The sequence below is a fragment of the Peromyscus leucopus genome, chromosome 14 (assembly GCF_004664715.2).
Source record: "Peromyscus leucopus breed LL Stock chromosome 14, UCI_PerLeu_2.1, whole genome shotgun sequence".
Lineage (NCBI taxonomy): Eukaryota > Metazoa > Chordata > Mammalia > Rodentia > Cricetidae > Peromyscus > Peromyscus leucopus.
This window is the reverse complement of record NC_051075.1, coordinates 47,067,918-47,093,701: the sequence shown is the minus strand read 5'-3', so window position 1 is coordinate 47,093,701 and position 25,784 is coordinate 47,067,918. Positions and strand designations below refer to the sequence as shown.

Below are 25,784 nucleotides of genomic sequence, written 5' to 3'. Positions count from 1 at the left end.
GGGAAAAAAAAAGAGAGAGAGCCCTGTCTGCTCTTCCTGTCCTGAGTTCAACATCTAGCATCTACATGGCAGTTTATAGTCATCTGTAACTGGTCCCATGGAATCTGATGCCCTCTTCTGATGTCCAGATGTACATGCAGATAAAACACCCACATTCATGAAATACATAAGTTAATAGATTAATAAGTGTATTTATATATGTGATATATAAATTGAAGCTTTGTTTTAAGAAACAGTACTCCAAATAGAAAATACTTACGATTTTTTTTTTCCCTTTTCCCTTCCTTCCTTCCAAGTTGTACTGTGTCATACAAATAGAAATTGATGTAGCCTGGCTTGGCCTCAAACTCTTAAGCTTCCCAAACACTGGGATTACAGTCCTGAAATACCATGCTTAATTCTGCTTCCTCCTCCTCTTCCTGCTTCTCCTTCTCTTCTTTTAAATTTATTTTTTAGATTTTTTTTTAAATACACGTAGGTGTTTTGCCTGCATGTATGTCTGTGCACCATGCCCATGCCTGCTTTCCACGGAGGCCAGAACACAACATCAGATCTCCTTAAAACTGGAGTTGCAGAGGTTATGAGCCATCAAGTGAGCACTGGGAATCAAACCCAGGTCCTCTGGACGAGCAGCCATTGCTCTTAACCGCTAAGCCATCGCCCCAGCACCTTCTTTTTTATGGCAGAGTTTCATTCTGTAGCTCAGGCTGGCCTTAAACTTGTGGCAATCCTCCTGCCTCAGCCTCCTGAATACTGGGATCAGAATTGTGCTACCACACCCTTGTGGAATATCAAATGTTTAAGAGACCTAGGTAGCTTGAGGTTGTTGTTATAGTAACAGGAAGTGAAAACAGAATTGAGGGGTAAGGAGTCCATGTTACCTTCATTCCTAGAACTGAAATACGGAAAGGAATAATGTCACAACTGAACACAGGGTGTGTTCAGTGGGCTATGCTTTTTAATGTTTCCCTCTCTCTTCTCTTCCTCTGGCCTCTTCTCTATTCATCCTCCTTAGGTGCTTCCCATCTCTTCCCAACGTACCTGGCCAGATGCCGACAGTATTTACGCAGTATCCCCGACTCTCTGTGCCTGGAAATTCTCGAAAACATCTTCTCTTTGCTCCTCGTTACCTCTGCCGACCTTCACCCAGAGCCTCACCTGCCGGAGGACTATGCCGAGGAGGAGGACATCGAGGGGAAAGGCTCCTTGGGTTTGAGGTCTCCGTCAGAGAGTCCTCAGCACATAGCCCCTCCTGAGAGGAGGTCAGAGCGGGGTTCCCTGGGGGGGCCCAGGAGCCTTGCTCACACAATGCCAAGTTGTCCAAAGGCAGAGCCAAAAGACAGTTTGCCAGGGCCTCCTAAGCACAGCTTCTTGGACCTAAAGCACTTTACTAGTGGCCTGAGCGGATTCCTGGCTGACGAGTTTGCAATGGGAGCGTTCCTCGGCCTTATTCAGGAGCAGCTCGATGAGATCAGCAGCCATAGCACGCCCGAGGAGACGAAGCTGCTAGAAGGCCAGAGCTGTTCCGCCACAGGCAGGGATGGACTGCAGGGCCGCCTGCACCGGTTCTCGAAGGTTCTCTCTGAGGCCCAGTGGCGGTACAAGGTGGTAACAAGCAACCAGGGCTCAGGTGAGAGGAGGGAGACAGAACTAGAAAGTAGAAAAGGAGAAAAGTCCCGGCAACCTGGGCAAGGGGCAGGCACGTGGGAGCCACACCCTAATCCAGGGACTATGACCTCTCAGAGCTTAGTGAAGATTGCCCCTGCCCGTTTCCACAAGGTGCCACATCACAGCTGGTCACCTATTTGCTATTTGTTTGCTATTCCAGAAGAGCAGCCCTCCCGAAGATACCGGCCCATTGCCACAAGGCACTCTAGTCTCCGCCGAGGTCGTCGGACTAGAAGGACCCGGGCAGGTGATCCACAAAACTCTCTCTCCTCAAGTCTTGTCCTCACACACCTGGCAAAGAGGCATACTGGCGCTTGTCTAATGTTCCTCTAGGCAGAGCACACAGTCAACGTAACAAAAGTGGAAGGTCCTCCTAGTCCCACCCCTTCCCAAGTCAGGTCCTAACAGTTTCTTACCTAGCCATCCAGAAGTTTCCCACACAACACAACATGCATATCCCTTCACATATGCATAATAACACCACACACACACACACACACACACGCACGCACGCACGCACGCACGCACGCACGCACGCACGCACGCACGCATGCTATAAACACTCTGGGTAAGGTGAAGGACACCATGAGAGAAACCTGGGAAAACTACGTGAAGCCGCCCAGTTGATCGGTTTGGGACACGGGCCGAGTTTGCATCCACCTGAGTCATCCAGCCCCAGAACATGCATTCCATTTCCTTTTCCACAGAGCAGCCTCAGCAAGCGGGCCAAGGGGACTACTCCCTTGACGGGTGATACAGCCTCCACAAGGCCACGCTAAGGGACCTCCTGCCTCCATTGGCAAGTCTCAGCATTAGGAGAATGCTCAGCCGCTTCTCCTCCTGGGTGTAACCAGGGTGGCCTTTGTCACCCACCTATGTCAGAAAACGTCATGACTCCTCTTTGTGCCCTACTGTTTCCTAGTCATGATTGGTTGTGCTTTTATTTTACGAAGCCATTGCTAGTACTTAGCAGCTGGTGATCACTAGCTCTGAGGACTCTGAGCCCCCCCCACATGGTAAAAACCGCTGGTATAGACTGCTACCCAGAGAGCTCCGGGACTGCATCATACCTGCCGTCCATCCTTGCTGTGGTCACCCTTGATCCTCAGTCTACCCAGATCTCGGCGCGTAGGCCGGCTTTGCAGTTTACACACTACGAGGAGTCGGTGACCGAATTTCACTCTTGTACCTCTAGATGGCCGGGAAAGGGCCTCCAACCCACCGTCCCTGGAGAACACAAGCAGCGAACTGAGCACCAGCACTTCAGGTGTGTGGGTCCCACCCTGCCACTGACTGTAGGCAGCTCTGCCCCTGTCCAGACTCGCCGTCCCCTGAGGTGTAAACACCAGAACAGAACCTCTGTTCCAGGTTCATTCTGCAGACACCGGAGCGGATGTCAGCCGGGAAAAGAGTAAAGGCTTTTTCTCTCTCAGTTAACTTACCCAGCAGCAGAGAGAAACGGGTGGCTAGTCAAGGAAGGTAGTTGGTCCCTGTAATGGTAATAAATCTCTACCCTTCGTTTAAACAAAAACCGAGACCCATTTACAGATCTTTCAGAGGAAACATAGGCGAGAGGAGGGGGGTGACAGCCCCCTGTTTTCTCCTGACTGTGTCCAATGTTCTTACACCCGACAGAAGGCAGTCTGAGTGCTGTGTCCGGGCAGGTGGAGCTGGACAGCCGGTCGCAGCCCCAGCCTCCGAGTTCAATCATCCCCATGATGTTCTCCCCACCGGAGTCCCTGCTGGCGTCCTGTATCCTCAGGGGGAACCTGGCAGAAGCCCGTCAGGTAAAGGGAGACTTGTCATGGTAAAGCGTGCCAAGTCAGCCCCTGATGGGCTGGCATATTGGGCCTCCGGGAAAGCTAAACATGCATGGGACCCCAAAGGTACTTGAGAGGACTTGCTGGGGGTCACATTGAGCAGAAAAAAAAAAAAACATGTGCAGGCCCAGTGCTTGGTACTTCAGGTTTAGAGACATTGAGTTATTTGTGGGGTGTTTTTTTTGGTTTTTGGTTTTTTCCAAGACAGGGTTTCTTTGTGTAGTTTTGGTGCCTGTCCTGGATCTCACTCTGTAGACCCGGCTGGCCTCGAACTCACAGAGGCCTGGCTCTGCCTCCTGAGTGTTAGGATTAAAGGCGTGCGCCACCACCGCCCAGCGTTATTTGTGTTCTTAATACAAGCAGCATTTTAACAAAATAAAATAGCCACAATCTCACCACCTCCAAACAGGGAAACTTCTGTTTCTTTCTTCATACTCCTGTGAACATATCTGTGTTTCTATATAGTTAAAAATCATAATGCGATAGCTCTTGGTAGTACACAGAACGGCAGTTCAGTTCAGCATACAGCATCAGGGCTAGCAAACTGGAGTGCCGTAGGATGCAGGGGAAACAACCCTGGAATAGCGGTCAGAACGTTCAAGCTCTCTGAGCCTTGATCCTCTGTGGACAGTTGTAGCTCAGTATAATTCTTGCATCCCCCACTCATAGTAAGGTTAAGAAGATTATACAGGAGCCGTGAGAAATGCAGGAATCCTGTGTTGTTGAATCTCAATAGCATTAAGTACCACTCTTCTGTGCTTCAAACGCTCCAAGAGTTTTTTTGAAACCCTGAACATCTAGGTTAGAATTTTCTATGGCGCGACTCCAGGTATTAAGTAGACCTTGGGGAAATCTCCATGCTAAGATGGTCTTTCCTTAATTCCCCCTGTTCCCTTTAGAGTTCCTGCTTGCATGATTAGGATTCTCTGGACAAGGCAGGGGATCCTCCCACCACACACTTCCCTTTGATGTTGTTTCTGCAGTGCTGAGACCTGAACCAAGGCTCTCACACGTGCTGGGCTTTACAGTGAGTTAACTCCTGGGTCCAAAACGGATCCCGGTCCCACTGTTCCGTTGCTGCTGCTGCTGCTTCCCAGCCTTTCTTCAAGCTGAACAACTAGCAGTTTACATGGTCCTTTCTCCCCTAAATACCACGCATTTGTCTTCCTTTCCTTAAGCCTTGGTGTGGGTGTGGTGTGCGCGCTTTATTTTTTTAACCTAGTTACGAAACAAGTTCTACGTATTACAAACAGTATTAACAAGAAAATAAAATTAGTTTTAACGCTATCATATAGAAATAACCTGTGTAAGCCAGGTGGTGGTGACACATGCTTTTAATCCCAGCACTTAGGAGGGAGAGGCAGGCGGATCTCTGAGTTCAAGGCCAGCCTGGTCTACAGAGTGAGTTCCATCCAGGACAGCCAGAGCTGCACAGAGAAACCCCATCCTGAAAAACCAAAACGGAAAAAAAAAAAAAGAAGCAACCAATGTTAGAGATGTGTATTTTTGGCCAATATCTTTCCAATGATCATCATCACGTTTAAGTCATTTTCTTTCTGTCCAACACACAGATTATTTCCAGCATTATAATAATGCTCTGGAAGCATCATCACCCTTATGGGTAAAGCCTTTGGAATTATTTCCGTACGGAAAGTTCTCATAGCTGGGTATGGTGGCTCACACTGGTAAGCCCAGTACTGAAGCAGGAGGATTGCTGTGAATTTGAGGCCAACCTGGGCTATAGAATAAGAGCCTGCCTCAACAAAGGGGTGGAGTGGGAGGATGGTAGGGGAAGGAAAGGGGTCTCACCTAAATTACTAAATCAAAACACATTTTAGGGCAAGTAAAATGTCTCGGTGGGAACAGGCACTTGCCACCCAGCCTGAAAACCTGAATTTGACCCCTGGCACCCACATGGTTGGAGGAGAGAATTAACTCCTGCAAGTTCCTCTCTGACTTCCACATGCGTACTGTGGTACTCATGTACCCACACACATTCCATCCAAATAAATAAATAAACGTAATTATTTTTAAAATGTTTTTAAAAATACATTTTTAACATTTAAAAGATTCCCAAACTATCCCCAGCGGTGGTGGCATACCCCTGGAGGGTTTATTCTTACACTTTGTTAGTGTGTTAGGTATTAAATAGTATCTGTGCTGGTTTGTGTCAACTGGACACAAGTTAGAATCGTCAGAGACGAGGGAGCCTCAACTGAGAAAATGCCTCCATAGGATCGAGCTGTAGGCAAGCCTGTAGGGCTTTTAAATTAGTGATTGATGGGGGGGGGAAGGCCCAGCCCATTGTGGGTGGTGCCACCCCTGGACTAGTGGTCCTGGATTCTATAAGAGAGCAGGCTGAGCAAGCCAGTAGGCGGAACCCCTCCATGGCCTCTGCATCAGCTCCTGCCTCCAGGTTCCTGCCCTGTTTGAGTTCCTGCCCTGACTTCCTTCAGTGATGGACTACGATGTGGAAGTGAAGCCAAATCGACCCTTCCCTCCCCAAGCTGCTTTGGTCATGGTGTTTCATCACAACAACTAAAATAGTATCAGTTGCTTAAATTCCTGGTCAGGAAGAAAATGTTCTTGTTTGTGTATTTCCTATAGGTTTCTCCTCTGAAGTCACCGGCAACATTTGCTATTTCCTTCTGACCTTTGGTGATTTATTTATGGACTTTTATAAGCTGTTTTGTAGTTGGTCTCTTCTTGACATTCAGTGCTAGCTGGGTGTAGTGAGTGGCGCATTCCTTTAATCCCAGCACTTGGGAAGCAGAGGCAGGTGGATCCAGGCTGCCCTGGTCTACATAGTGTGTTCTAGGACAGCCAGTGCTGTAGCAGGAATCTTAAAAGTTCTTATTAATAAAATCAAACCCAAGGCGAGTTATTGGGGTCCATGCTGGTAGATCAGAGAGACAAAACAAGCCACAGCTATCTCACCTTGCCAATTCCTCAGCTGGTCCTGTTTCCTCAGACTGGAAGCTTCTGTGTCCTCATCCCAATGGCTCTCAGCTGAACTGTGCTGCTCAAAAGCCTGAATGCTTAACCAGCCACATCTTAACCAGCCAAAACCTAACCAGCCAAATGCTTAACCAGGCCAAAATGCTTCTAGTTTCTTGCCCTCACGCCTTATATATCTTCCTGCTTTCTACCACCACTCCCTGGGATTAAAGGCTGGCTTTCTGGGATTAAAGGCGTGTGTCACCATGCTTGGCTATTTCCAATGTGGCCTTGAACTCACAGAGATCCAGAGGGATTTCTATCTCTGGAATGCTAGGATTAAAGGTGTGAGTGCCACCATTTTCTAGCCTTTGTATCTAGTGGCTGTCTGTTCTCTGACCCCAGATAAATTTATTAGAGTACACAATATTTTGGGGAACACAATACCACCACACAGTGCTACACCGAAAAAACTGTGTCTCTAAAGGAAAAACTCCCTGATGCTCTAAAATGGCCATCTTGGGACCATGGTCTCCTGAATCGGCCTGGCATCCTATCGAGAGATGTTCCCAGACCATGTGGACCCACCACCGCCACCACACCCCTCCCTTTCTCGTGACAGGTGGTGTTCATGTTCAACCTCAAGTCCTCCCCGAGTGCCGGGGAGCTGATGTTTGTAGAGCGTTACCAAGAGGTGATCCAGGAGCTGGCCCGGGTCGAGCACAAGATTGAAAACCAGAATTCCGATGCGGGTAACAACGCCGTTCGGCGCACTGGCAGTGGGCGCTCCACTCTGCAAGCCATTGGCAGCGCCGCAGCGGCAGGTCGGTCTTCCACGCTGACGTCAGAGATGGAGAGGTGGCTGGGGTGGTGGCGGAAGGGGAGAAACCACCCAAATCATCATGGGAAGTCGCCAGAGACGGACAGCAGGACACCTGTCCCCAAAGCCAGCGATCCCGACACATTCCAAGCAGTCTCCTAGCTGTCCCCAGCCTCCCTGACTAGGTGGCCACAGGCCTGTCACTCAAGCCAATCCTGCTTATCCTCCCCAACTTAAGTTAAAGAGCAAGAGTGTTGGCCCAGTGCATTTTGGGGTCCCTCACTGGAGCATTAGAGGACTATTAGGAGTTGTTCCTTTCTCTTGCAGTTATTCCGTGGTAAAGCGTATTTACTACTTGGCCGTTCCTGAAGTGAAAAGCCGCTGGTTAATGTTTGTGGCCTGGGGACCACCTGTCAGTTCCCAGCTGCGGCAGCCCACTCCAGCAGCTGCCTCCTCTTCTTTCTCTGTGTGCGCCACGTTCTCACCCCTCCCGTTGCTCCCCAGACCCCATGTATCAGGTTACCATCATGCGTCACCCCTTACAAATGCTTCCAGAAACTTTCCAGGCCTACTTAAAATACATAGCCAGGTCCTCATGCTTGCTCAGCAGGGTCATTACCCACCGAGCTGACACTGGCCTCTCCCCGGCCCCTCTTTAAAACATACTCCGGCACGTCTTTTCAATGGCTTTGCTAGAAAGGGGCTCTTACAGCAGTAATGCTGTCTACTCTGCTTTCTTAGCAATGTGTTTAGAGATTATTTCCACTTGCTCTACCCTCTCCGCGTCTTTCTCGCCTGCATCAGATCCTGTTGGGAAGAAGCGCTCCTTCACTGCTACCTCCCGGGTTAATTGTGGCGTTTTTTTTCTTACCTTTGTCCCTAATGAAAGTGTTAGTGTGTGCAGAGATCCTGTGCACAAGAACCCCAGACAAACTACTCCTCACACTACGGTGGTAGCTAGACTTGACTCACCGTAACCCTTGCTTTCTGCTCTTCCCCGCTGCCACGTCCAGGAATGGTGTTTTACTCCATCTCTGACGTGACTGACAAGCTCCTCAGCCCCTCCGAAGACCCCATCCCCACACTCCAGGAAGACTTTTGGATGAATGCTGCTCTGACGGAGCCCACCACTCCTCTTAGAGAAGTCCTGGAAGACCTCAGTCCCCCTGCCATGGCTGCCTTTGACCTGGCTTGCTGCCAGTGCCAGCTCTGGAAGACCTGCAAACAGCTCCTAGAGACAGCCGAGCGGCGACTGAGCAGCAGCCTGGAGAGCCGGGGTAAGTGGGTGTCGTTCACCTCTCTCCATTCCCATCCATCCATCCATCCATCCATCCATTCATTCGTTCATTCATATCAGCTGTAGCGATGAGCTCAGCAAACCTGAAGAAGTTGTGGAGAGAGTAAGAGGAGAAAGAATTAAACATTATTGATGCCCTCATCCTAATGGCATAAATACAGACGTTGGGCGGCTCATATTCATAGACAGCAATCTGCAGTCACTCGAGGAAATGCTTTTCTAATTCATCATAAAATTGAAGGAAGAGACACACACTCAGCAGGGAGGTCCCAGGACAGCTAGGCTTGCAGGGAGGAAGGCTCCACAACAGGAGTCGAGAGAGGAGGAGCACTAGGAGAGAAGTACAATGGCTACAAAAAACCCACCAACTGGTTCTCTTTAAAAAGAGGGAAAGAGGGCAGGGTGGCGGTGGCGGTGGCGCACGCCTTTAATCCCAGCCCTCGGGAGGCAGAGCCAGGCTTCTCTGTGAGTTCGAGGCCAGCGTGGTCTACAGAGCGAGATCCAGGACAGGCACCAAAACTACACAGAGAAATCCTGTCTCTGAAAAGAAGGAGGAGGAGGAGGAGGAGGAGGAGGAGGAGGAGGAGGAGGAAAGAAACATGCTTTCAAGGATGCTACAAATGGGTGGGTGGGGGTGTAGCATGCTTGAGCCCTGGGTTCGATCTGTTAGCGTACAAAAACCAAGGGACAAGTGAATGAGTGCCATTATACTGCAGTCCCCTCCTGGGTGAAGGCCTTGGCCCTCGCCTGGGACTGCCATGACTCTGCAAACCAGGGTAAAGGGAATGTCCTAGGAGCTGAGGTTCTCAACCTGTGGGTCGCAACCCCTTTGAGATCGTACAGCCTTTTCACAGGGGTCACCTAAGACCATCAGAAAACACAGACATTCACATTATAATTCATAACAGTAGCAAAATTACAGTTATGACATAGCAATGAATTAGTTTTATGGTTAGAGGTCACCACAACATGAGGGGCTATGTTAAAGGGTTGCAGCGTGAGGAAGGTTGGGAACCACTGGCCTAGAGGAATCGGGTACGAAAGTATGATGATCTACCTGGGCGATTAGAACATAGAAATCTGATTCCAGCTCAGGTCCATGGCTGAAGACAGTCGGAAGGCAAATCCACAGCAAGTGTCCCTTGGCTTTGGTCAACAAGTGCCAGAGAAATGCCAGAGATTCTGAATCTGCCGTTGATGGCCGAGGCAGTCCTGGAAGCTCAGGCATGGCGTACACCAGCTCTGCCCGTTGTCACCCAAAGTGACAGTGTGTACCTCACACTTACTCTTAGAAAAAAAAGATCAAGTTACACGAGGAGCTGGGCATCCACCTCTGGAAATCCATTTCTTCCAGCATCCCTCTTCCTTCTTCAATTTCAGGTCGACGCCTAGACCAGGTTGTCCTCCATCCCGATGGTATTCGAGGTTTTTCTGTTGTCCTTCAGCAAATTAATAAGATTCTCAATTATCCACTTACCTTAACGGGACAAGTGAAACCTGGTGAGATGCTTTACTACACCACCTCGTCTTCCACTTTTGTTTTTCCTGGACTTGGAACAGTGCATCAGCAGACCTTTTTTTCCTCTTCCTTTCTTGCATGTTTTCCACAGAGACCCTAGAAGAAAAGGGAGGAGGCGCCCCACGATGCAGCATCTCCGAGCTGCTTCAGACATGCTGGCCCAGCCTCACCGAGGACTGTGTGGCCAGCCAGACCAGCCTTTCCCAGCAACTGGATCAGGCTCTCCAGTCACTGCGAGAGGCACTAGAGCTACCAGGTACAGGTCTGCCTGCACGGGGACAGATAAACCGAAGAACTGAGCGAGGGAGGTGAGACAGCCGAGGATGTATGAGCATTTTGGAGCAGAGACTCTGCACTCTGGCGCTGGGCTTGGTCAGCCCTTTCTAGCTAAACAAGACACATTCAGAAGCGCACTTCCCTCTTCCCCAACTCTCAGTTGAAAGGATACTTAACACTCTCGCTAGCAGGTACATTTTTTTCACTGCTGGTGAGAAACATACCCAGCTGGTAGTTAGTTGGTATTGGTCAACCCTCCCCAAAAGTGTTCTTCATAAAGCTGCTTCACCCCGAACAGGGTAAAACAACTGTATAGTCTGATGGCTTTAGACTCCAGGCTCTTCCTGGCTGAGATCGCTTGCCCACGTGGCTGAATTGTCTGTTTTGTTTTGTCTGTCCACCTTCTAAGTGGGGGGCTCACATAGTCACCTATGTCCCATAGAAATCCAGTGCACTCTGTAGGAAGCTCAGTTCCTACATTGGATCAAAAGCTGACCCAAAGCTGAGGGGCCGGAGAGATGGCTCAGTGGTTAAGACTACTTGCTGCTCTTCCAAAGACCCAAATTTAGTTCCCGGCACCCACATTGAGTGGCTCACAAACAACTCTAATTCTAGCTCCACGGGGTCCTGCATCTTCTGGCCTCTGCAGGAACCCCAAATCCACATACACATGCACCTATATAAGAATAAAAAATAAAATAAATATTTAATTTTAGAAATTAACCCAAAGCTAGAAGCAGAGTCTAAAGCCATGTCTCTTCCCCCACCCTCCCCCATTCCTCTCAGAGCCCAAGAGTACTCCACTCACTTCCCTAGTGGAGCAGGCGGCCCAGAAGGCCCCCGAGGCAGAGGCCCACCCTGTGCACATCCAAAGTCAGCTCCTCCAGAAGACCCTGGGGAAGCAGGTGCTGGCAGGCAGCGGGCAGGCTGACTATGTGGGAGCCTTCTTCAGCTACTGCAGCACCCTGGCTGCCGTCCTTCTTCGGAGTTTGAGCTCTGACCCTGGTAAGTAGTGAGAACAAATACGGAATCATCGGGCAGTCATTTAGGGAAAGGAAGAGGGGGCATGCTTCCTTAAGAAGCTCACTCTAGGCACACAATAACTAAGGGTGCCAGACTTGTAGCATTCTCTTACTCATCTGTCTGTATTTTGCATCTTTGTGTTAAGTAAAATTATACAGCACATGGAAGTCCTCAAGAACGTTTCACGGAATCGGTGCCTCAAAAATGTCCTTGAAGCCAGGTGTGGTGGTACACACGTATAATCCCCACACTCGGGGCAGAGGCAGAAGGATCAGGAGCCCCAGGCCAGCCTGGGCTGTGCAATACCCTGTAACAAAACAGAACAAAAATTCTGTCAGACCTGGGCTCCATCATAGATCTGAGAGTCCAGCAGAAAAATCAAACCTTTGACTTGAGTCTCAGATTCTTTGAGTTCTTAGCAAGTTCTAAGTAGATGGATAAAAAATCTGAAATCTTAAATTTTTCCAGATCCCAAACCTTTTTAACCACCAACCTGATGCCATAAATGATTTGACAGTTCGTAGTTAAAATACAGATGTATGAAAATACTGTCTAATCTTACCTTTGGGTGATGTATATAAGATGTAAATGAAACATCAGTGTTTAGACTTAGATCCTATCCCTCGATACCCTAATCTGTGCATGCAAACAGTCCAGGAGCCAAAACACGTCTAGTCCCAAGTGTTGCGGAGACAGGATGCTCAAGCTGTCAGCTTCAATTTCAGTCAGGTTGGAGTGAGCGCTGCATGCTGTCTGTAGTTGGACTGGCCACTGAAGTTTGCTGGGTTGGAAGTCTTTAGCACTGTAAGATGTAAATAAACTTGTATCCAGGGTCACGTTGAGAATACCTTTAACCTACTGTGAATCCACAGAAGGGATCTTCACGTTGTCATCATTGCCATTCACAGTGTGACTAATCTGTTCTCTGAGACGGAGCCCTGAGCGGTTGCAACCCAGCAGGACAAAAAAGATCCTTTCTTTACTTTCTCAGATAACGTGGAGGCCAAGGTTGGAAATCCCTTTGTTCTCCTGCAGCAGAGCTCTTCCCAACTGGTGTCCCATCTCCTGCTTGAGAGACAAGTTCCTCCAGACAGGTAGGTGTCACCTGTGGGGCTTTTACTCTTTTATAGTATATTAAAATTCAACATGCCCCGGGGCTGGAGAGATGGCTCAGAGGTTAAGAGCACTGGCTGCTCTTCCAGATGGTCCTGAGTTCAATTCCCAGCAACCACATGGTGGCTCACAACCATCTATAGTGAGATCTGATGCCCTCTTCTGGCCTGCAGGGATACATGCAGGCAGAACATTGTATATGTAATAAATAAATCTTAAAAAAAAAAAAAAATTCAGCATGCTCCAAAGTTACACAGCGAAACCCTGTCTCAAAAAACCAAAAGAAAAAAATTTCAACATGCTTCTTTCCTTTGACGCTCTTGCCACTGCTAGTGTGTGTTATAGGTAGGAGGCTAATGATGAATCTGCACTCACAGATGAGCAAAAGCCAGAGGTTCAGCAACAATGGCCATGTAGGCTATAGAAAAAGAACCATCCTCAGGCATTGCTGGTAAGGTATAAAAGTTGCTATAGGCCGGGCGGTGGTGGCGCACGCCTTTAATCCCAGCACTCGGGAGGCAGAGTCAGGCGGATCTCTGTGAGTTCGAGGCCAGCCTGGGCTACCAAGTGAGTTACACAGAGAAACCCTGTCTCGAAAAACCAAAAAAAAAAAAGTTGCTATAACTACCATGGCAGATCATCTTCTCAGATTACAAATTGATCACAAATGACCAATAAATATTTGTAAAAGTAGTCAACATCCTTCACCATCAGGGAATTGCAAATTAGAACGCCTTTAAGGGTCCATCTCACCCTAGTCTACTATCATATATCTGCTATATGACAGCAAATTCTGGTGAGCGTGTGGGAAGACAGGAGCCTATTCAGTCCTGGTGGGAGGATAAACCGGAACAGCCACTGTGGGAATCAGTTGTGGAAGTTCCTCCAAGAGCTAAAAATAGGACTGCCATATGACCTCACTACACCACTCCCGTGCATAGAGAATTCTCTATCCCACCACAGAGAGACTTAACACTGTGGTGTTTGTTGCTGACCTATTCACAGTTAACAGCGAAATGAAATCAGTTGAGGTATTCATCAAGAAGTGAATGGACCATGAAAATGTGCTACATGTGCACAATGGAAGCTAATTCTCTGTAAAGAAAAATGAAATTTGCAGGAAAATGGATGAATCTCAAATTATCATATTTAATAAGACAAAACAGATTCAGACAAATAAAACATATTCTCTCCATGTACAGATCCTAGCTTTTAAAATGTGTGTGTGTGTGTGTGTGTGTGTGTTATAGGTAATAGTATATATGTATGATCATAGATCATAAAACTAGAAAGGGGACAAGATGGGAAGAAGAGGTTTTGGGGACAGTTGTATCAGTGATAGTGCACTGTGATGGGCCCTTAATCCTAACACTCAGGAGGCAGAAGCAGGCAGATCTCTGAGTTCGAGGCCAACCTGGTCTTCAGAGTGAGTTCCAGGACAGCCAGGAATATACAGAGAAACCCTGTCTTGAAAAACCCAAAAGAAGAAGAGGAGGAGGAGAGAGAGAAGGAGGAGGGAGGGAACTACTAAAGTTGAAAGGGTTGGGAATCAGCAGATAGAGAAGACAAGTCAAAGAGGATGGTCTACAAGAGCTAACTATGAAAACACCATAATTAAATCTATTATTTTGTGTGGTATTTGTAGGCAGAGGTGGGGCACGCCTTTAATCCCAGGGCTTGGGAGGCAGAGGCAGGTGGGTCTCTGAGTTCTAGGCCAGCCTGGGCTACAGAGTGAGTTCTAGCATAGCCAGGGCTATACAGAGAAACCTTGTCTCAAAAAAAAAAAAAAAAAAATTAAACAAATTGATAGGTCTTTTAACCTAGCAATCCATGTCGGAAATTTATCCTGACTCTTGGTTATACAGATGAAAAGTGGTTACATGTGCAATAGACCAGAAGGCTCCATGATCTGCTGAGATGGGATAAATTATGTTATATAATACTTTATAGTTATAGAAAAATCACCTCCCTATAGAGGGTTGTGGACAGATCTCTCAGATTATGAAGTGATATGGAGCTGAGTAGTATGTCTGGTGAAATAACTGCCTGTTATATTATTATTCAGAGAGTATGATCAACTGCCTTTATTTCTCTTTGCTATGTGAGGACACCTGCCTGAAGCCCAGCACTTGGGAAGTAAAGGCAATAAGTTTGAGGCCAGCCAGGACTACCCAACACAACCTGGTCTAGAATGAATGAATGATGAGGCCGGCCAGGACTACACAACACGACCTGGTCTAGAATGAATGAATGAATGCATTTGTAAGATTGCCAATGATGCCGATGTGTTCAGGCCTCACGTGCCTTCTGCTTCTTTTCCTCCAGGTTGGCAGCCCTTCTTGCCCAGGAAGGTCTCAGCCTAAGTGTGCCCCAGGTCATTGTCAGCTGCTGCTGTGAGCCCCTTACTCTTTGCCCTTCTCGGCAAAGCCAGCAGGCCTCATCCCTTCTGACCCAGCTGGGCATGCTGGCTCAGGAGCACGCCTCTCACCTTCTGGACGGCCTGCCCTGCTCTGTGCTGGACTCCCCTAGACCAAGCAAGAATCCCTCATCAGAGAGAAAGTCTTGTTCCTCCCCAAAGGACTCATCACTCCCAGCCTTCACCTCCTCTGCCTTGGCCTTCCTTAAGTCTTGCTCAAAGATTCTGGCCACAGTGGCCTGCCTGCGGGCCTCCCGAGGGACAAAGGTCAGCAAGCCTAGCCTGTCTTGGAAGGAATTGCGTGGTCGCAGGGAGGCACCTCTGACTGCAGAGAAGGTAGTCCAGGAGTGTGAGCACCTTCTGGAACAGTTTCCTGTGTTTGCGGCTGCCCTCCTGGCTGCCTGGGAGCCTCTACACCAAGCCTCTGAGCCGGGACAGAGTCTAGCAGCCAGTCTCTGTGGACAGGCCAGTCTCTCCACTGTACTTCTGGGCCTGCACTCTCCTGTGGCCCTGGATGTACTAACCGAGGCCTTTGAGGCAGCTTTGGTGGCCAGAGATTGGCTACGGGCCCTTCAGCTTATTGAAGTGTATGGGCGAGACCTGGACGACCTGAGCCGTGTGAGGGACGCAGTGCTGAGCTGTGCTACAGCATTTGGTAAGCAGGGCGCTCCGCCTCCCTCACTGTGTCAGGAGCACATTTAGTCTTCACAGGAGCTCTAGGGAGAGTGACTCTGTCACCATAATCTCTCTTTCCTGGGACTAGACTAAAGATTGGAGGGGTTAGAAAATTTACCCGGGATCGTGAATCGAGTGGACTGTGTGACTTAGAATGGGTGTCTAGGACCAGTTCCAGCCTTTCCAATCCTGCGTATCAGAATGATTGTCAAATGTATAAATGACAACCCGCGTCCTGCTTTCAGAGGTCCAGGATGGAGTTCAATTAAGTGGTGACTGAAGAAGAGAAGTTAGCAGTCTTTTTCTGCAGAGTGCTTTATAGGTCACATGACCTTTGTTCCAGCTACGCCATGCTGCCAGGACAGCGTGAAGGTCTGCAGCATCCACATGCTAATGAACCGTGAGCTGGCCTGGTGGTCAGTGCTGATAGCCCAGCACTTGGGAAGCTGAGGCAGGAGGATAGGAAGTTGGAGGCCAACCTGTCTCAAAACAAAACAAGGGGCTAGGGAGATGCCAGGGTGGGCAAAGTGGTTGCTGCTGGAGCACGAGGACCTGAGTTTGGATCCCCAGCACCCACGGAAGAGCCAGCTGTGGTCCAGCACGCATTTGTAACCCCAGTACTTAGGAGACAGAGACAAGTAGATCCTGGGGACTAACTGGCCAGCTGCTTAAAGTGCATGCCACACAAGCCTGGTGATCTTAGTTTGATCCCCAGAACCGACAGAAAAGTAGGAGAGAGTCAACTCCCAAGGCTGACCTCCATCATGGCATGTGTGCAACTGTACTAACATACACACATATCACACACACACAATAATAAATGAGATTGTTTAAAAACTATGGCAGAGATCAGGGGTTGAGGATTTAGCTCAGTGGTAGAGCACTTGCCTAGCAAGCACAAGGCCCTGGGTTCAGGCCTCAGCTCTGAAAAAATAATAATAATAATAATAAAATAAAATAAATAAAAATAAAAACTATGGTGGAGATCAATAGAAGATACCCAACATCAACCTCTGACCTCCACATGTACACACACACACACACACACACACACACACACAAGATTTTCATGTATAATCAAAATAGAAAATCAATGAGCCATATTCCTCCACTAGAGAGAGCAATAGCCAGGTGTGTGTACAGGGTAGCTTTGTAGTAGAGGCAGAGACGCTCTTTGAAAGGAGAACACCCCCCACGAAGGTTAAGAAATCCAGTAGAAGAGCTGTATGATATTAATTGCTTGGGCTCTATCTTTTTGTGTCTCCAAGATCAGATTTATGAATGAGTGTGGGAGAGAGAGAGAGAGAGAGAGAGAGAGAGAGAGAGAGAGAGAGAGAGAGAGAGAGACCGACCTAGTGACAGGATATTTAGGGAATGAGGCTCATTTACTCCAGTAACTTTTATATAGGATGCAGTGTGGAAATTGCAGGGAACACTCACGCTTTACTGACAAGATGAATTTGCAAGGGTACCAATGTGCAGCAGGAAAAAAATGTGGGAAGCATCTCTCCTCTCTTCTCTTCCCCTCCCCTCCCCCCCCCTTCCTTTGTCCTTCCCTCCTTCTCTTCCTTCAGAAAGTACCGTGACTGTGATAGGTTTGCATAAAGAAGTACTAGGAGTAGAGGGTTTCTTCCTGTCATGTAATATTCCAGGTATCAGACCTAGTTATAGTCACAAGGATTGCCCCCTCTTCCCTCCTCCCCGGCCCCCCCCCTCTCAAGCTCCTGGGTCATAAGGTAGAACAAAGCCCTCTTAAGTAATTGGGGGTCTTTAAGCTCCTTCAAGGCGGGCTTGCTGAACATTGTTTTGTCTTATAGACAAGGAAGGTTGGCAATACCTGTTTCCTGTGAAGGATGCGTCTCTGAGAAGTCAGCTGGCCCTACGGTTTGTGGACAGGTGGCCCCTGGAGTCATGCCTGGAGATCCTGGCCTACTGTGTTTCAGACATGGCTGTCCAAGGAGAACTGAAATCTGAGCTGCAGAGGAAGCTGGCGGAGCTGCGGGTCTATCAGAAGGTACAGGCTGTGGCGACAGGAGTAGAAGACACGCCTCTTACCCGCCCTCCCCGCAGCCCATTCTCTTAGGATGGGGTATTGTAAGAAACAGAAAATGTAGGCTGGGCTTTTCCTCTGCATCAGGCTTCTGTCCTTAAATGAATGAAAGGAGACCTTTTATCTAGCTCTGCGTTATTACTCTCACTGTTTTAAATACATTTGCATCGAGGAAGGATAGCAATAAAATGAACGTTGGGATGCTGCTGCACAGTTCACAAAGGTATTTTCGCATGCATGGAAGAGCTCTGTGTAAATCCTACTTTCATCGTGTCTGTTCTTAGAGATTATCCTAAAGCTCAGCTAAATTTCCAGAGCCGTTTTGAGTCTTTCAACAGTGAAAGATTCTTGTGGGGTGTGTGCTGTGCAAGCTGATGAGGCTCAGGGAGACAGACTTGGGAGGTCTGGCTGCCTAACCAGTGTACAACATATGCGAACCTTCCCCTGTGGCCTGGAACAGAGCCTGTGGCTCACCAGGCAAGATGAACACAGTGGGGGGAAAGGTTTCCTTCCTGTGCCTCTTGAACAGTTTTCATACTAAGCTAAAATGCTGTGGGAAAGATGACTCACGGAACATTCAGGCTGGAAGAACCCCTTGGGTAGAGCGCTGAGGTGGAGAAACTTGGGACAGATGAGAGGGAACATAAGGAGGCTGGACAGGCTTTGAGCCTCAGAGAACTGTTTTCACCAGTGAGAACTTCTGTCCTAGCTGCCGGTCAGACTTTCCCCCATTTTTACTTCTGAAGAGGTTTATTGTCACCAAACAACCTTCACCCTTCTGCTTTCTTCCCCCACTTTCCTGGAACGTTCAGACAGCTTGACTCTGGGACAGAGCTCAAGGGATGGCGCTTCCGTGGATGTACGGATGACTGGTTCATGGAGGGAGAAGGTGCCAGATGGTTTATGGGTTTGCCTGTCTTTCCCTAGGTCTTAGGTTTGCAGGATCCCCCAGTGTGGTGTGACTGGCAGACCCTGAGGAGCTGCTGTACCGAAGACCCATTGTCTGTCATGAACATGATTCTGGAAGCACAGGTAACATTTTCCAGGATTGGTTTATCTTCCTTCCTGAACTGTATTAGCTCTTTAGCTGGTTGTGTGGATAGAGTCCTTTGCAGGTATCAATATCCACAGGTTTTTATAACTACAATATAATCTTTCCTTCTTTTAATTGTGAGATTTGCCAAAACACAGGGAGATAGGATAATGCCATCACCATGGCATTCTTGTGTGAGATTTTCTGCTGTGAGTGGAATGTTCCTACACATGGAATTGCTGTTCATCATGAGCATCCCTTTTTACTAGGATCAAGTCTCATCAAATCAGATGTCAGTTCTCACTCAATTTCCAATTTCTCCATGTCCTTGCCAACTCTTTATATTGTCCATTGTGTGTGTGTGTGTGTGTGTGTGTGTGTGTGTGTGCACAGCAGTAGGGTAGTTTCTTATGATCCAAGTTGCATTTCCATGACTGCTCATTAGTGAGAATCTCTTTCCTGTGTTTAGTGACCCTTTTGGCACTAATAGAAATGTATCTGCCTTTTAAGAAGCTGATGCATCATAATTCAAAATGTAGAGGCGTGCCGGGCGGTGGTGGCACACGCCTTTAATCCCAGCACGCGGGAGGCAGAGCCAGGAGGATCTCTGTGAGTTTGAGGCCAGCCTGGGCTACCAAGTGAGTCCCAGGAAAGGCGCAAAGCTACACAGAGAAACCCTGTCTCGAAAAACCAAAAAAAAAAAAAAAAAAGAGCTTTAAAAAAAAAAAAAAAATGTAGAGGCGCATTCGAACTGTCATTCAGGCAACATTTAGAATGTTGGTGGGCACTGTGCTAAGTGAGACAAAGATAATTAAGCTTAGTTGTTGCCCTTGAGTGCCTCACATTTTAGAGGGAAAGGCAATGTAAGGTGCATCTGAGGTGATTCTGATATAAAATATCAAGTGACAAAGCTTAGCCCAGAGTCAGACAGGGCACCTGACCCAGAAGGCAGACCAGGGCAGAGGCATAGAGAGGGATCCTAGACAATGTTATGACGCTGGGTATGGGGGCACACACCTTTAATCCCTTCACTCGGGAGACAGAGGCAGGTGGTTCTATTCCAGTTCAAGGCCAGCCTGGTCTACAGAGTGAATTCCAGGACAGCCAGAGCAACATAAGAGAGAGACCCTGTCTCAAAAAACAGGAACAGGAACAGGAACAAAAAAAATGTTAAGCTGGGCAGTAGTGGAACACACCTTTTGGATCTCTGTGAGTTCGAGGCCAGCTTGGTCTACAGAGCAAGTTCCATGACACAGGCTCCAAAGCTTCACAGAGAAACTCTATCTCAAAAAAAAATTTTTTAATTATTTTAAAGATTTATTTTTTTTATTTTATGTGCATTGATGTTTTACCTTCATGTACATCTGTCTGAGAGTACCTGGAATCTTGTGATCTGCCATGTAAGTGCTGGGAGTTGAACCTAAGTCCTCTGGAAGAGGAGCAGTGCTCTTATTGCTGAGCCAACTCTCAGCCCCGACCATTAATAACTGAAAGGAGTTGATTGACAGCGTGTGTTTCCTTCCAGGAGTATGAACTATGTGAGGAGTGGGGCCATCTGTACTCCATTCCAAGGGAACATCTGATCAGTCTGCACCACAAACATCTTCTCCACCTGCTGGAAAGAAGAGAACATGAAAAGGCTCTTCAAGTAAGCTCTGAGTCTACAGTTTTCATCAGGGGAGGGGCGAGGCTAGTCCTCTCTGGTGCCCTCTTTCCTCCTGAATCCTATGCAAAGTCTTGGCGATGGCAGACCTGCCCCTTCCATGCTGCAGGAACCACCTACACTCATTTTGAGCTAGGTACCTAGGTCTACCTTAGTGCCAGATGGAGCGTCTGGGTCCTGTCAAAGCCACAGCACATTGGATAAGTATGGGGTGGCAACAAATGAGTGGAGAAAGATAATTAGCCCCAAATAAAGGAACCTAAATGTTATCTTCTCCCACCAAACGAGGCTGGCCTGAGAGTTCTGCAGGGCTCACCTCTTTCCCTACCCTCTGCTGCAGCTCCTGCAACGCATCCCTGATCGCACCATGTGCCTTGAGGTCACAGAGAGGTCCCTTGACCAGCACCCTGGCCTAACCACTTCACACTTCTTGGCTAACTACCTCACCTCCCACTTCTACGGAGAGCTGACCACCAACCGACACCATGAAATCCAGGCGCTGTACATGGGATCTAAGGTGAGGACAGGGGTTGGAGACAATGATGATTGAAGCGGGGATCGCTGGCCTCACTTCCGCTTCAGAATCTGACCATGTATAGGCTCTTGGGCCAGGCGCCTGCCTGCCACCCTTGGCCTGTGCTGTATAAACACTTAACCTGGCAGCTCACCATGTCCTAAGTGAGTGTTCCAGGACTTGTCATAGTCTTTCTGCGCTTCCTCCAAGGAGAGATTTGCCCAGTCGTCTCAGGCTTTCTATGGCACATGCTGTATCACTGTGTCCTCAAGCCTGACCATGTATTAGGATCACTGGCCTTTTAAAAAGAAAAATATTAGTAATTGACATGCACACCAGACCAATTAAAAGTGGTCATGGGACAGGGACTAGTTCTCTTCCAAAATAATTTGGATGTAAGGATTTAAAACTATTTACTTGAGGGACTGGAGAGATGACTCAGTGGTTAAGAGCATTGGCTGCTCTTACAAAGGACCTGGGTTCAGTTCCCAGCATCCCTGTAAGGCTGCATACAACTACTGCGTACCCTCTTCTGGCCTCCACAGGCACTGCATGCATATGGTGCATGATAGACAAGCAGGTATACACACACACACACACACACATATACACACACATAAATTTTAAAATTAAAATTACTGCATGATAGTCTATACTCATAAAAGAGGATTATTTGTCTCAATAATTAAATGAGAAAATAGGTTAGAAACACCAATAGAAGACATTACAAACAAGACTCATTAATCCAGTGACCCAGGGTTTAGAGAGACAATGGGACCATCAACTCTTTTCTAATTCTTCTGACTTTTCATATATACTGCCCACAAAATGAACAAGTGCCAAGAGTGCCATGGCACAGCCCTCAGGAGATTGTTTTTCCTTTTTTTTTTCCTTTTTCTTGTGTGTGTGTATGTGTGTGTGTGTGTGTGTGTGTGTATGTGTGTGTGTGTGAGAGAGAGAGAGAGAGAGAGAGAGAGAGAGAGAGAGAGAGAGAGAGAGAGAGAGAGAGAGAGAACTTTGGGGTTGTTAGGTTTTGACTGTCTGTCCATTTGTTTTTGGTGGCCCAGTCACATGTAGCCCAGGCTGTTGCCGATCCTTCTGCCTCCACCTTCCATATGCTGGGGTGTCAGGCGCCATCCACCATGCTCAGCTCTTCATTTTTATTCACGTCACTTAATTAGTTGGGGGGAAATGGGGAAATGGTAGTGAGCAGAACAGAACCAGTGACCCTATCTCAGGCCTCATGACTGACCTCTAAAGGGCACTTAGATCCACCTTTCATGATTAGGACGCTGGAGCTGCCAGGATCGGGCAGCCTACTAGCATCACCTTGTATTGTTCGTTCTAACTAAAACCTCACATAGACTGATAGCATGGGTTAGGCAAAGCCCAACGATGCCTGGAGGGTCTAGGCCAAGGTTACCACCTGTAGGCCAGGTCTAGTCCTCAGCCTGCTTTTGTAAGTCAAGTTGTGTTGACACAGCACACATCTGTTCATATATCCATTTATGCTTGCTTCCATGCCGCATTGGCAGAGCTGAGTAGGTTTTAAGTCCTAAAGTCTAACATATTTACTCTCTTACCCCTTACAGAAAAAGATTAGCAACTGCTTGTCCAGGTAAAGGTCCTAGGACACGCCACCCAGAGGACTCAGAAGTTCAACCTTGCTTCCCAAATGACCGCTAGTGGGGCCGCAATAGGGCTCAGTCTCTGTAACCCTTTGACTTCCCTGCAAGCAGGCCTCCCCTGAAATTGTGTGCTATTTTCTTCTCTCCACCCTGCACACAGGTTCTCCTGACTCTGCCTGAGCAGCACCGAGCCAGCTGCGCCCACTTGTCCTCCAGCCCCCTGCTCATGCTGGAGCAGCTGCTGATGAACATGAAGGTGGACTGGGCCACCGTGGCCGTGCAGACTCTGCACCAGCTGCTGGCCGGACAGGAGATCAGCTTCACCCTGGACGAGGTTGACTCCTTGCTCTCCAGATATGCAGGGAAAGCCCTGGACCTCCCGTATCCTCTGAGGGAAAAGCGATCAGGTGACCGGCTGCGTGCTAGACAGCAGTTCTACACTTCAGAAGAAATGCTACGCTACCCTTGGGTTCAGTCTTCTCTCCTTATTGACTGAAAGGGAGCTACAGCTCTTTATTATTTAGGCAAGATCTGGATCTGAGGAGAAGGCTCAAACACTATGTGCATGATAACACAAAAGGGTGGAAAACCAGATGTTGCTGGAAAAATTGGTCTGGCTTTGACAGTGGGCTCCTAAATGCTATCGTTTTCATTAGTGGGGTATGCTTCATTTCCAGGGTCACGGCAGACATCATTTGTCTGGGAGCTGATTCAACTTCTTCTAGAACGAAGAAGAAAAAACTAGATGATGCTCCTGGCCACCTTCCTATCCTCCAGGGGCATCATTTATTTAAGTGTCTTCCATTCTCTGGGCATTTTTAAATTTATTGAAAAATCTGCTCCGTTGTCACGTGTGCCTCAAACTTAGCTTGATAGTTTTGTTTGCTTTTTGTGGAATTTAAAAAGCATACATCTTTGGCTTAGAAGGGTTTTTGTTTGTTCTTTTTTGGGCTTTGGTTTTGATTTTTTTAAGACAGGGTTTTTCTTTGTAGCCCTGACTATCCAGGATCTCGCTCTGTAGCCCAGGCTGGCCTCGAACTCACAGAGATCCGCCTGCCTCTGCCTCCCAAGTGCTGAGATTAAAGGCGTGCGCCACCAGCGCCCAGCCAGCTTAGAAGTTCTTTTACCAGACTGTTTATATTTAATATAATCCTGATGCCACAATCAACAAAGTCGAAAGAGACTTGCACTAAATGTGTAGCATGGGAATAAAGATGCTTGTGGTAGACCCGCTCTTTCTCTTTCCACAGATTCTGTGACTCACCTCCAGGAACTTGTCCACCAAACTTCAGATTCTGAGACCCTGTCTAGATCATCATCAGCTGAGTTCTCTGCTGCTGCTGCTCCTGGTAAGGACGTCTTATTCTGACCACCTCATTCTTTCGCTCTTTCTCCATTCCCACTTAAGAAATTCTTCTTTTTTTTTTTTTTTTCATAATTTACTCCACCTTTTAAATTTCCCAGTACATTCAGCATACAGCTGACTCATTATCTGTGACAATGTGTCTGTAAAAGTCTCTTTATCAGTGAGCTCTGAGCTGTTGCTCCAAGAGGAGGAAACTGTGTGCATATGAGCATGTACACACACACACACACACACACACACACACACACACACACACACCCCTTACATAGATTATCTTATTAAAATCTAACAAAGTAACTCATCCTAGTAGATTCTGCGTTCTTTGTCTCACAAAAGAGACTCAGAAGTGACTTGCCTCGTTAACAAGTACCCAGGTCGGAATTCAAAATCTGTCCATCTATATGGAACCGGAGTTGCTCGCCCAGCCCTACCCTGCCCCCCCCCTTAGTCAGCCTCTACTGAGAACCTGAATGTTGGGTGACTGAAAACTCTCTCCAGTCCAGACATGCCCACAAGTAGCTATCAACACTGAGGGAGTATTGATTTTGAGTTGTCTTCGTTTGCTTCTGAGACTACCATAAAATACTTACCAAAAGCAGCTTGAGAAGGAAGGAAGGGGTTTCCTTTGTCTTACACTTCCAGGTAGCAGGTCATCACTGAGGGAAGTTAGACCAGGAACTGAAGCAGAGACCATGGAGGAACACTGCTTACTGGCTTGCTTCCCATGGCCTACTCAGCTTGCTCTCTGATACAATCCGGGACCATATGCCCAAGGGTGACACAGTGGGCTGGACTGCATACACACACACACACACACACACACACACACACACACACACACACACACACACACACACACACCATTAATCCCGAAAAGACCCTACAGACATGCCCACAGGCAGTCTAATGGAGGCAGTTCTTCAATTGAGGGCCCCTCTTCCCATGTGACTCTAGTTTGCGCCGAGTTGACAGAACTAGCTAGCACAAGAGGATTGATTCTGAGGTGTCACATTTAGTGACCAGAAACATTATAAATATGGAATCTGTTACTGATGAGGATTAGGTGTAGTTAGCCCTCATGAAACTTCTGTTGTCTGCACAACAGCAAGGACAAGCTCCTTGGAGGCCTGCACTAGACTTTGTCACCTTCCCACAGCACCCTTCTTTCCCAGTCCCCAGCCTGCTGCATGATGACCCTTATTCAGAAAAGGCTCAGCAGCTGTTTTACCAAACAGTGAGGAGAACAGGACTCTGGGCCCTGCTAAGAAGCACTGTCTTCAGCTCTCTTCAGTTTCTACGGGTGCTGAAATTGTTCTTCTAGACAATAAGAAATCTCAGATACCGTAAAGCAAAAACCCTGCTGTTTCCTGGCCATGCTTCACAATAACCTGTAGGCCTGAAGGGAGGGCCCAGACTCTGGGTATCTAAACAGCTTTGTGCATCTGTGTGAGGCAACTGGAGCAGCTTCGGTGTGTGGGTGTGTGTGTGTGTGTGTGTGTGTGTGTGTGTGTTCGTTCTTGTTTCATCTGTGTGCCTATCCTTCTAATGGGTTGTTTTCAAATAGATCTCAGATATACATTATTTCACTTGTAAATACGCTGTTATAAATTCCCAAAAGGCAAATGCTTTTACAGTATAAACCATTGAGAGCTGGATAGATGGCTGAGCTGCTAAGAGCATGGGCTCCTGTTGCAGAAGACCCAAGCTCAGTTCCCAGAACCCACACTGGGTGACTCACAACTGGTGGTAACTCCAGCTGCAGGGGAGTTAGCACCCCCTTCTGGATTCTGTAGGCACCTGCACTCACATGTGTGTATACCCACACATAGACACACACATAATGTGAAATAAAATCTTTTAAAAAAATCAAACCACAATGCTATTATTGGACCTAAACTCAAATTAAAAATGATTGTTATCAAATATCTAGTCGACATTGAAATATCCTCAGTTGTCACATACTGTT

General features: G+C 47.8%; 1 protein-coding gene across 3 annotated transcripts in view; it reads left to right on the top strand.

The window, feature by feature from the left end:
- The window catches only part of Zfyve26 (zinc finger FYVE-type containing 26), a 65,878-nt gene that overhangs the window by 13,343 nt on the left and 26,751 nt on the right, over positions 1–25,784 (top strand). For all 3 annotated transcript variants that reach the window (XM_037210674.1, XM_037210675.1, XM_037210673.1), the window contains exons 11-27: positions 1,016–1,630; positions 1,829–1,915; positions 2,864–2,935; positions 3,304–3,455; positions 7,048–7,249; positions 8,259–8,522; positions 9,923–10,042; positions 10,153–10,317; positions 11,124–11,342; positions 12,352–12,454; positions 14,799–15,544; positions 17,382–17,578; positions 18,542–18,646; positions 20,173–20,295; positions 20,651–20,827; positions 22,613–22,859; positions 23,703–23,801. In XM_037210674.1, coding sequence (XP_037066569.1) covers positions 1,016–1,630; positions 1,829–1,915; positions 2,864–2,935; positions 3,304–3,455; positions 7,048–7,249; positions 8,259–8,522; positions 9,923–10,042; positions 10,153–10,317; positions 11,124–11,342; positions 12,352–12,454; positions 14,799–15,544; positions 17,382–17,578; positions 18,542–18,646; positions 20,173–20,295; positions 20,651–20,827; positions 22,613–22,859; positions 23,703–23,801 — 3,693 coding nt within the window. The remainder of the gene's footprint in view (positions 1–1,015; positions 1,631–1,828; positions 1,916–2,863; positions 2,936–3,303; positions 3,456–7,047; positions 7,250–8,258; positions 8,523–9,922; positions 10,043–10,152; positions 10,318–11,123; positions 11,343–12,351; positions 12,455–14,798; positions 15,545–17,381; positions 17,579–18,541; positions 18,647–20,172; positions 20,296–20,650; positions 20,828–22,612; positions 22,860–23,702; positions 23,802–25,784) is intronic.